This window comes from Chlamydomonas reinhardtii, chromosome 13 (assembly GCF_000002595.2).
Source record: "Chlamydomonas reinhardtii strain CC-503 cw92 mt+ chromosome 13, whole genome shotgun sequence".
Classification (NCBI taxonomy): Eukaryota; Viridiplantae; Chlorophyta; class Chlorophyceae; order Chlamydomonadales; family Chlamydomonadaceae; genus Chlamydomonas; species Chlamydomonas reinhardtii.
This window is the reverse complement of record NC_057016.1, coordinates 450,418-460,669: the sequence shown is the minus strand read 5'-3', so window position 1 is coordinate 460,669 and position 10,252 is coordinate 450,418. Positions and strand designations below refer to the sequence as shown.

General features: G+C 62.4%; 2 protein-coding genes across 4 annotated transcripts; both read left to right on the top strand.

The window, feature by feature from the left end:
- The first annotated feature begins 486 nt into the window (after positions 1-486).
- CHLRE_13g564850v5 (uncharacterized protein) lies at positions 487-6,862 on the top strand. Its single transcript, XM_043069244.1, has 8 exons — positions 487-1,282; positions 1,579-1,727; positions 2,013-2,148; positions 2,464-2,531; positions 2,692-2,980; positions 3,158-3,389; positions 3,971-4,061; positions 5,011-6,862. Exons 1-8 carry the CDS (start codon positions 854-856, stop codon positions 5,213-5,215), a joined length of 1,599 nt encoding a protein of 532 aa, XP_042917219.1. The 5' UTR covers positions 487-853; the 3' UTR covers positions 5,216-6,862.
- Positions 6,637-10,252, top strand: CHLRE_13g564812v5 (uncharacterized protein). Of its 3 annotated transcripts, none has more exons than XM_043069242.1 (5): positions 6,637-7,010; positions 7,130-7,292; positions 7,393-7,399; positions 7,527-8,162; positions 8,321-10,252. In XM_043069242.1, the coding sequence occupies exons 4-5, from the start codon at positions 7,763-7,765 to the stop codon at positions 8,908-8,910; spliced, it is 990 nt and encodes a 329-aa protein (XP_042917218.1). In that variant the 5' UTR covers positions 6,637-7,010; positions 7,130-7,292; positions 7,393-7,399; positions 7,527-7,762; the 3' UTR covers positions 8,911-10,252. The 3 variants fall into 3 exon arrangements, with proteins under 3 accessions (XP_042917218.1, XP_042917216.1, XP_042917217.1); XM_043069243.1 differs by having other exon boundaries at positions 6,927-7,010; XM_043069241.1 differs by having other exon boundaries at positions 6,927-7,010; positions 8,318-10,252.

Genomic DNA, 10,252 nt, shown 5'->3' with positions numbered 1-10,252 from the left:
ACTGAGCGCTCCTTAACAAAATGCGGCAAATGTCCCATGCAAATGTTTACACATAACTACCCCAGCGCGGGGTAGGAACGAGAATGGCCAGCCCTCGGACGCCCCGACACGCCCGCCCCGCCCGAGCCCCTTGTGGCCATGCCCGGATGCCCGCCCCTTCATGCCATTGAAGGCAAAAGCAATAGGTTACACTGGGCCTTTGTCCTAAAACCCCTACAGCTGTGCAGTACCCCGGCTTGCCCCTCTCCCCTCAGGCATGCCCGCAGGCGGCCTTGCCCCGCCTTGCCTTTTCCTGAAACCATCGCACCACACAGCACGCAATGACCTGCCCGCAATGAATGCATATGAGGGGCAAGTGATATCAGAGGGTTGGAGGAGGGGAATGGCGAAATAGGAAGGGATTGGGTGTTCGGGGGCGAAGCGAAGGGGTCGTCAGAGTCAGACAAGCGATGCCACGTAGCGAAGCTGCTCACTTCCAAGCTGCGAAATCGCAAATTCGGGCTGCTTTGTCAGGGTTATTGATCAGCATATCGATTAGTACACTGGGTTGCTATGATGCTACTATAGCTTCTTCAATGCTTATGATGTATAGAATGCATGTGCGCTAAGAGTTCCTTCTATGCGTGGACCGCACTGGAAACAAAATGTGCGTGCTTGAGCACTTCTCTCGTCAAAGGCGGATACTTTGCCGTTTGCGGAACTGGGTGCTAAGCCGGCCCGAGTGGCAATAGAATACAAAACGGTTATGTCTTTGGTGCGGCGCAGCAGCGGCCTTGCCCCAAGTAGGGCCCCCGGTTCTGAAGACCTGGCGTGGCGCTGTCGCGACGTGCACCCGCCGTTTACCGGGACACGCATGAGGCAACTACGAAGTCCGGGGCTTGTTGTTCTAGCCGGTCCCCCGCAATCCAGCCCCTGCGCTTGCACCCAGCACCGCTGCAGCAGAGCCGCGGCATGGGGCGGGTGGCGGCGGCGCCCACAGAGCACAACAGCGGCCTCTGCCTTCGCAGCAGCAGGCGCAGCTGACACTGCTGTTACCAAAGCCACTGGCTACACATCGCTTTCCGTGTCTGCAAGGCGGGCGTGTCACACGCTTAGAGCGTTGCCAGCAGGCGGCGCGCCCGTGGCGCTGGCGGCGGCCTCGCTCGCAACGGCGACTGCGACGCCAACGGCTGCGGGGGTCCCCGGCGGCGCGGCATCGCTGTCGCAACTGGTGGTGGCGGCGGCGCAGCCAGTGGCCAAGCTGGCACTGTTCTGCGCTGTGGGCGCTTGGGCGTCTCGGCAGGTGGGGCGGGCGGGGTGGGCAGGTGAGAGAGCCCGGGGGAGCTGGAGGGGCATGGGTGTAGTACTGGATTGAGGATGACGAGGCAAGAGATGGTGCCATATCTGCCGGGAAGGTCGCAGCAACGCATCGGAGGCGCTGACTGACCAGTGGGTAAACGCTTTCCCATCGCGCCTACACCTCCGCGACGCATCCCGCCTGGTGCGTCGCCCTGCCCGCCAACGCGATCGCCCGCCCCTGGCCGCCTCACCCGCACTGCCCCACCCGTGACCCCACCCATCCACCTCCCACACTTGCAGGGCCTGCTCACGGCTGACGGGCGGCGGGTGATCTCCACCCTGACGCTGCACATCTTCACGCCCTGCCTGCTGTTCAGCAAGCTGGCCACGGGCGTGGGGCTGGCGGAGGTGGCGAGGCTGTGGGTGGTGTCATGGAACATGGTGTTCAGGTGGGGGCGCGATGGGGAACGAGCGGGGGGGAAGGGGTTGTACATTCCAGCCCAAACCAAACCGAATGCAATGCAATGAGGGGATGTTCCCGCCATCCCATGAGAGGAAAAAGGGTGCAATTTATGTGAGGGTGGGAGGCTGGGTGGGAGACGGGGCAGAGCCGTCAAACACACTCCTGCAAAGCCTGAAAGGAACGGCAGGCGCGCCCGCTTCGTTTTCCATTATGGCTTTAACGCACACAACGTGCTTTCGTCCCTTGTGACATCTCTCACAACCGCTCACAGTCACGTGGTGGGTCTGCTTCTGGGGCTGGCGGCGGCGCGGCTGCTGGGTGTGCCGGCCCGGCTGCAGCCGCACCTGGTGCTGGCCTGCGGGGTGGGCAACGTGGGCAACATGCCCTTCATCCTCTGCGCATCGCTGGTGGGTGCGGGTGCGGGTGCGGGTTCGGGTTCGGGTGCGGGTTCGGGTTCGGGTGCGGGTGTGGGGACGAGGCCGCGAGGCCGTGCAGGGGAAGCAGCGGGTGTAGGATTCGTGTACGTCGCGCTGGCTGGTCCATGTCGCCTGCCCAGTCGCACGGTGCTGCTGGGGCTCGCAAGGGCCAGATGCTGTGGTGGCTGCGGCCGGCGCCGGGTGTCCTGTGGACGAGCCAGATCAAGTGCGAGGCGGAAGAGCGCGCCGGCGAGCTGTGTGTGTACACAACGCATGCTAAACTGCCTGCCCCTGTTCTTGCCTCAGGCCGCTGACACCGCCCTGCCGTTCGCCGCGGCCCTGGGCGCCACCCTCGCTACCGAGCTGGCCCTGAGGTGCGGCACGTGCGTCTCTAGCGGCTGCGTCTCGCCTGCCCTGCTGGCCGCTGTATGTGTCAGCGTGCGTACAGCGCAATCCTCACATGCAACTGCACAGACGCACTATTGACATCTCAGACCGGCTGGACTCTTGCCTTGTTGACTCGTTTCTTGGCAGGTATGTGGCACTCAGCAACTTCATAGCCACTCTCATTCAGTTCCCGCTCGCCTACATCTTCCTCTACAAGCCGCCGCAGCTACAGCCGCCGGCATCAGCAACTGCCGCTGCCGCTGACGGAGCTAGCAGCAGTGCAGGCGGCGGCAGTAGCAGCACTGGCGGGAAAGACAGCGGCAGCAGCCAGCCGCAGCAGCAACCGCTGTGGCGGACTGTGCTGTCGGGAATGCTTACGCCGCCCACAGTCGCTAGCCTGGCGGCGGTGCTGGTGGCGAGTGTGCCTGTCGTGAGGGTGAGGTGGATGGAGTCGAGGGAGGAGAGGGGCAATCACGGTGGCTCGCCCTGCCTTCCTTCCTGCCGTACATACACCCACACGCATGCATCCTCCTCCCTTGCGCATTAGAATGCACGCACAGCCGCTTGCTTGCAAGTCACACGCATACCCCCACGCGCGCCCACAACCACACAGGACGCGCTGTATGCATCGGGTGGCAGTCTGGTCCTGGTGGGGGAGGTGGTGGAGTCGCTGGGGGCCGTGTGCATCCCCGCGCTGCTGCTGGTGCTGGGAGCCAACCTGGGCCGCGGGCCGGGCGTGGCGGCGGGCCGGCTGCCCGCAGCGGCGGTGGTGGCGGCGGTGGTCACACGCCTCCTGGCGGTGCCGCTGGTGTGCGGGGCGCTGCTGTGGGGGGCTTGGAGCGCGGGTGAGTGGCGGGCTGGGCTTGTGGGTTGGATTTGGGTTGTAAATTGCGGGAGCCATCACACAATCACACTCATGCGGCGTGCGGGAGCTATCAGGAGGTGTGAGAGCGTGCGGTGAGGTGCAGGGGTGGGGTGAGCCGTTCATGAAGAACGGAGTGAATAAGTCAGAATTTGAGGGGGACAGGAGCGCACGAGCACGTGTGCGTGGCGGTTGAGGGGCAGGTATGCGCAGGCTGGAGGGGCAGGCCGGGCGAAGTGGCTGAACGGGTTAGTATCGAAATGGCTGGGTCATTGGGTGGTATGTGTGTGTGTGTGTGTGTGTGTGTGTGTGTGTGTGTGTGTGTGTGTGTGTGTGTGTGTGTGTGTGTGTGTGTGTGTGTGTGTGCCTGATTCTGACGTCCGCACCTATCACAAATGGCGTTGGCAGCAACAGCAACAGGCAAGTGCCCTCGCCGTGTGGCACACGCGGCCCGGCACGCACACATCTCCGTATCTCCACCGCATCCCTCTGCGCCTCTCTCCTCCATCGCCTCCTCGCGCTCTTGCCTCGTCGCGACTTTTAAACTGCCGTGCCTTCCCACAGGCCTGCTTCCCGGCTGCGACCCGCTGTCTCTGCTGGTGATGCTGGTGATGCACACCACACCCACCGCCGTAATGGTGCACTCCATGGCCAGGTGGGGGTGGGGAGCAGGCAGGGCAGGGTGGGGAGCAGGCAGGGCAGGGTGGGGAGCAGGCAGGGCGGGGTGGGGAGCAGGCAGGGCAGGGTGGGGAGCAGGCAGGGCAGGGTGGGGAGCAGGCAGGGCAGGGTGGGGAGCAGGCAGGGCAGGGTGGGGAGCAGGCAGGGCGGGGTGGGGAGCAGGCAGGGCGGGGTGGGGAGCAGGCAGGGCAGGGTGGGGAGCAGGCAGGGCGGGGTGGGGAGCAGGCAGGGCAGGGTGGGGAGCAGGCAGGGCAGGGTGGGGAGCAGGCAGGGCGGGGTGGGGAGCAGGCAGGGCAGGGTGGGGAGCAGGCAGGGCGGGGTGGGGAGCAGGCAGGGCAGGGTGGGGAGCAGGCAGGGCAGGGTGGGGAGCAGGCAGGGCAGGGTGGGGAGCAGGCAGGGCGGGGTGGGGAGCAGGCAGGGCAGGGTGGGGAGCAGGCAGGGCGGGGTGGGGAGCAGGCAGGGCAGGGTGGGGAGCAGGCAGGGCAGGGTGGGGAGCAGGCAGGGCGGGGTGGGGAGCAGGCAGGGCAGGGTGGGGAGCAGGCAGGGCAGGGTGGGGAGCAGGCAGGGCAGGGTGGGGAGCAGGCAGGGCGGGGTGGGGAGCAGGCGTGGCTCCTGAGCCGATGAGGGGCAAGCAAGGGGAAGAGAGGATTGGATAACGGAAAGGGAAGTGGGTCTGGACCCGCGGAACGACTGGTTGTGTGACGGAAACGGTTGCCCCACATTGAATGCAAATGAAAGACGCGGGAGGGAAGGGGCGGGAAGGGGCGGGAAGGGAAGGGGGAGGAAGCAAGGGAATCTAGTCAGCCACTGGGAAGTGGGACCGTATTGCATGGGTGGCTACACTCTCCCTGGCGTTCGGAATCTATTTGTGAGGCGCGGAAACGTAAACCCCATCCCTCGATCTGTTTCACACTGTTCACACACAGCATCTTCAATAACGCTGAGGACGAGGTGGCTGTGCTGCTGTTCTGGCAGTACCTGGCGAGCCTGATCACACTTCCGCTCGCCATAAGCTGGGTGCTCAAGATGCTCACGCCCGTGGCGGCGGCGCCGGGGGCGTGGAGCGGTTCGGCAGGAGCGGCAGCAGCTGCCGGAGCAGTGGCGGCGGCGGCCGCGGCCGCGGCAGGATGACGGGAGGCCGGGATGGGAAGCTGCTGGATGGGGGGCAAGGGCTTCACGTACGCAGGATCCACACAAATGGGCTGCAAGGAGGAAGGTATGTGTGTGTCGGGTTCAGGGGGTGGAGGCATGGAGGAGCCTTGGGAAAGGGCGGGTGAGTTCCGCTGTGGTCGGTAGATACTAGATAGTCAGTTCCTCAGGGTTCCTTTTATAGTTTCCTAAGGGCTCCTCATCATGCATGTCTGTCATGACGATCTGGGGGGCTATAACCGACCGTCAGTGCACCGATGTCGTATGCCAGCATGCGTGCATCGGCAGCACAAGATTAATTATTATGTGAGCCGTACCTAGGTGACGTGTATATTTAAGTGAGGGCAACTGCTGTGTCGCGGGTTAGCGGGCTACGACATGCCAGTATTCCAGCGTTTTCGGCGTGCCAATCTGCCAAGTGTGATTGTATGTGTGGGGAGGATGGGAGCTGACGTGTGCGTTTCCCCTCTTGACGCGAACACGCATACATGCACGTGGGACGCATATCTGTATGTTGGCGCTCACAGCGGCAGCGATGTTGCGTAACCGAGGCATTTTTGGCTGCTGGGAACTGGGGCGGGGCGCGCAGGCCGCGCATGTCGTGGCCGTGGTAACCGAATGGCGAGAACCCGCGTGGAAGGGCTGACCGGTTTCACCGGTGCCTGTTCGGGCGGCTCGCGAATGAACCGATAACATAACATCGCGTGATAAGTTGGGCCGAAAAGTCTGTGCGCCGTAATTACATACTGCATGCATGCACTAGCGAAGTATTGCCAGCCAGACGCAGCCAGTCACCCACACGGCGGTCCAGGATAGAAGTCCACACCCAACAACCACGCAGCCACTAGTCGTCGTGCCACCTGCGTGACCCGGCTGTTGACATAGTTGTAGTAGTCTTGATGTTGGAGAAGCATAGCAGCGAGGAATGGCGGGGTCGCTCGGGCTTCGGCTTGCGGCTTTTGCACGCGCGACTTGGCACGTCCGCGCCCCAGCTTGCATTACTCAGTTCAGCATTCATGTACTTGATCGTTGCAGTGGCAGAAGTGCATGGGGCACGACTGCTTCATGGCGCCGAGGGCCCAAGCTGGTGAGCAATTTCGCCAAGACGTCGCACTCTGGCGCGCCTGAATTAATTGAATGAATAAGTACGTGATAGAATATTCAACGGCAACATTTAATCAATTCTGTTGAAGCGTTCGCGGGGCAGCAGTTGGTGCTTGTCGTCCATGTTGTGTAAGGTTTAATAATGCGCGAATTAGTTTCTGCCATATTCATCTCCACTCACGTCCACACACACGCGCGCTGTGGGGTCGGTTACAGCTGTCTCGCTTTAGCCCGCAAGATAGCTGTGGCTTGTACTTCCATATTTATGCGCGTATGCTGTACCTAGGAAGCGTAGTGGAGTCTAAGGATGACACACGCTAAAATCGGAACTGGCGCAATGCCGGCACTGGCCAGCGGTCGTCCACACCACCAGACTTGGACCTGGGTGACCTTGCTAGCGCCCATGTGCCCGACTCGCTTCAAACGGGGTGCCTTGACCAGGTTTAGTCCCACGCGTCACGGTGTGCATATGCCTGTGCGTGTGGGTTCCAGCAGCAGGTAGGCATACCGTACACCCATGGTCACATGATGACACGCATCATCCCGCCCGCACGAACACGCACACTCGGCGATACGGCATGCTCGTTCCCCCTGCTGTGGCCCTTTCTTGGACCAGGCCCTGTCTCGGACTCAACAATTCACGAGCGGATCTAGCTGCGCAGACATCTTTAAGGCAAGGTGGAAGCGGCAGTACCAGTACCAGTAGTGGCGGCAGTAGCAGGGAGCTAATCGGTCAGGGCCCCGCGCCGTCGCCGCCAGCACCAGCAACCGTCACTTCTATCCCCATCGCAGCTCCACTGGTGCTCCGAGCGGAATGGCAACTTGCATACAGCAGCACGCCACCGCCGCCCGCAGTAGTGGGGTCGAGAGGCGGCAGCGGCAACAGCGGCAGTAACAGCGACAGCCAGCACACATGGCAAACAACGGCCGTCAACTTTGCTCTGGCGGTGGAATGGCGAGGCAACGGCCTAGAATTTAGCATTTCATCAGACCTACGTAATACAGTTCGGGGCAGCGTTTGGGCGCCTTCGGTAACGACAACAACTGCGGTACAGCACGCAGGTGTGTACGGCGGATTACACGCGCACACACCGTGACACTGCATGCATTGTAGTTCTTTCCTAGTGTTCTTGTGTTGCCCGCCCCTTGAAATAAGATCTCTGTTCATGGACCAAACGCACGCACGCAGTCTTCTGGCCGCCCGGGCGAATTCCTTCGGATACCTCCACCGTCTTCCGGGTGTGCCTTCGTAGCGGCAGCAGTACCGCCAGCCGCAGTAGTGGAGCCGACGGCACCAGCAGTAGTAGTGGCCCGGCCGGCGGCGCGGACGCGAGTGGTGCCGTGCCCTCTCTGCGTGTGAGGCTTGTGGTGCTGCGTGGGGGTGTGTCAGTGGCGGCCGCCACCCGCCTCTTCAATGCCACCGCCATGGCGGCGCTGATGCAGCCGTCACCTCCTGCTGCCGCTGGCACCACGGCGGCGCCGGTGGCGGCGGCGCAGCAGGACACGGCGGCGGCGGCGCAGCAGGACACGGTGGCAGCGTGCACTGCCACGTCAGTGGGCCTCATCACAACCTTTCCCTGGGCCCCGGCGCTGCCGCCCCCCTCCCCTTACGCTTCCTCCGCAAGCGGTACTGGAACCCCTGCGGCACGCACCGGCGCCGCTTCGCTGGCTGCGGCGGCGGCGGCAGCAGCGGCACTTCGCGGGAACAGTGGTGGGAGCAACACGGCAGCGGGCGAGGGCTCGACGCCACTGACCTTTCCCGAGGAGCAGCAGCACAGTGGAGCAGGGCCGGATCCAGAGGCCGTCGGGGACACGCGTACTGGAGGTGAGCACAGCAGCAGCTGGTTAGTTCCATACATGTTGCGTACGCCTGCTGGCCTGGCCTGGAGTAGCTAGTAACCTCTGCATGCATAGTAACAGTAAGATGCATAAACTCACAACTGCTGCCACGTGCCATGCGTGTGCTGGGTGTACGGACAGCAGGTGTCGAGGGCGCCCTCGCTATTCTCAACAACACCAGCAGCCGCCGCGGCGGCGTCCAAAGCCTGGATGGCTTTGTTTCAGCAAATCGTACGGCAACAGCTGCAGCTGCGGAGGCTGCTGCTGCATGGCGGGACGAGGTGGCCGCCCGCAAGTATTGGGTCGTGTTGTCCGTCCTGGCGTCCATTGCCGCTGTGGGTATGGCGGTGGTGGCCATTGCCCTGGGAAGCAGGCTATGGCGGCGGTGGCCCAAAGCAAGGGTAGCCGTAGACCAGCCGCCGCCAGGACCAGCAGCGGTATTAACGAACCAGACTGCAACCGCCGGTCATGCCCCTGCTACTGCGGCTCCTGTCAGTACTGCTGACGTTGCTGCGAGGGTTGGTATAGCCCCAGTTCATGCAGGGGGTGGTGCTGCTGTTGAGGGCGATGCGCCTGCTACAGCCACTGTGCGCAGCAGCACTTCATCAGGCGAGGGGGTTCTCGTGTCCACACATGCCGCGGCGCCAGCTAGCGGCGCACGTGGTGGCTGTGGCCCGCCCAGTACCGGGGGGGGATACCCCAAGCGGTTACACGCAAGCATGCCGCTGTTCTAATGCTGGTATTCACTAATGTTTCTAAGTTTCAAGCGGCTGCGGCGGCTGCGCGGCAAGTTTGTCTATACTGTGTTTGTCCGCCTTAAGATGGAAGGGAATAAGGGTGGCACGTATTAGCAAGCACGGGAAGCGGCTGGGAAAGGCAAATAGCTTAAACGGCTCGTCTTGCAAACTTGCACGCACGGGGCTGGGGCTAGGGCTTTGCGCGTACATAATCATGTGTTCATTTGCGTGGGTGCTACGAGAAGTCGAGAACCAAACTGATGAGTGAACGTATGTGGGGACTGCACCACAAGCATCGGGTAGGAGCGAGCGCACACATTACCGGGTATGGAGCGAGCGCACACATTAAAATTTGGAGTGATGCACTTTCATAACTGCATGAAGCGGCATGAGGCGGCATGACACGCACACACGTGACACGATGGCCAAGCCCGGCACGCCACACGGTGGTAGATGTACTGGTATGTATTCCATGACTTTACACACAGACCTTATGCACACAGATGACAGGTGCATATGACCTTACCATTGTGGAGGTGCACGCATTGAGATTTAGCCAGCATTTATTCCAGCATAGTACTGATCGATAACGAAGATGAACTGCAATTGCGTATTAGAGAAGGCACGATGCCGTCCGTGCAGCTTACGATAATCTCAGCACATTCCGATGTGTGGTGTTTGGTGTGTGTCGTGAAGGAAGGGAGAGGGTTGACACGGTGTTTGCCCAGTGCGCAAGCAAGCCTTCGCGTCGCAGTCTGTATACTCCGGGTGCCCCCTTTTGATTGCCGCGAGGGCACGCTAGGTTTAAACGGGGTTTCGAGGTGGCAAAGGAGCCCCAAAGACGGTACTTAGACGTTCATGTTGTTCCCCTCACCGGGTGACCATTTGTTTCAGAGATCCCATCAAGGGAAGGAACATGTCTGCAGGGCGGTGCCGTGCAGTGTGACGCTCTGTGGGGATGGTCTTTTCAGGTCGTGATGAACGGGCACAAGCGACCTGCATCACTGCAGACTGGCGGCGGCGGCGGCGGCGGCGGCGGCGGCGGCGGCAGCGGCGGCGGCGCGTGCGCGCATCCTGGTAGCGGAGGGGGCGGGAAAGGCCACGTGGAGGAGGAGAGCGCAGCGCCGCCCAAGAAGCGGCGCAAGCGCGCAGGCTGAGGAGCCGGCTGGTGTCTAGGTAGCGGTCCGCGGTGGGGCTGGCAGAGCATGCGTAGCGGCATGACAAGTAGTGCGGCTGTTGACAACTGTGCTGCGTCGGGCTGCGGTTGGCTCTGCCTGGCATCGCGATTGCTAGGCACCAGGTTTGGCTATGTGCCTGTGGAAACCGACCCCGGCTATGT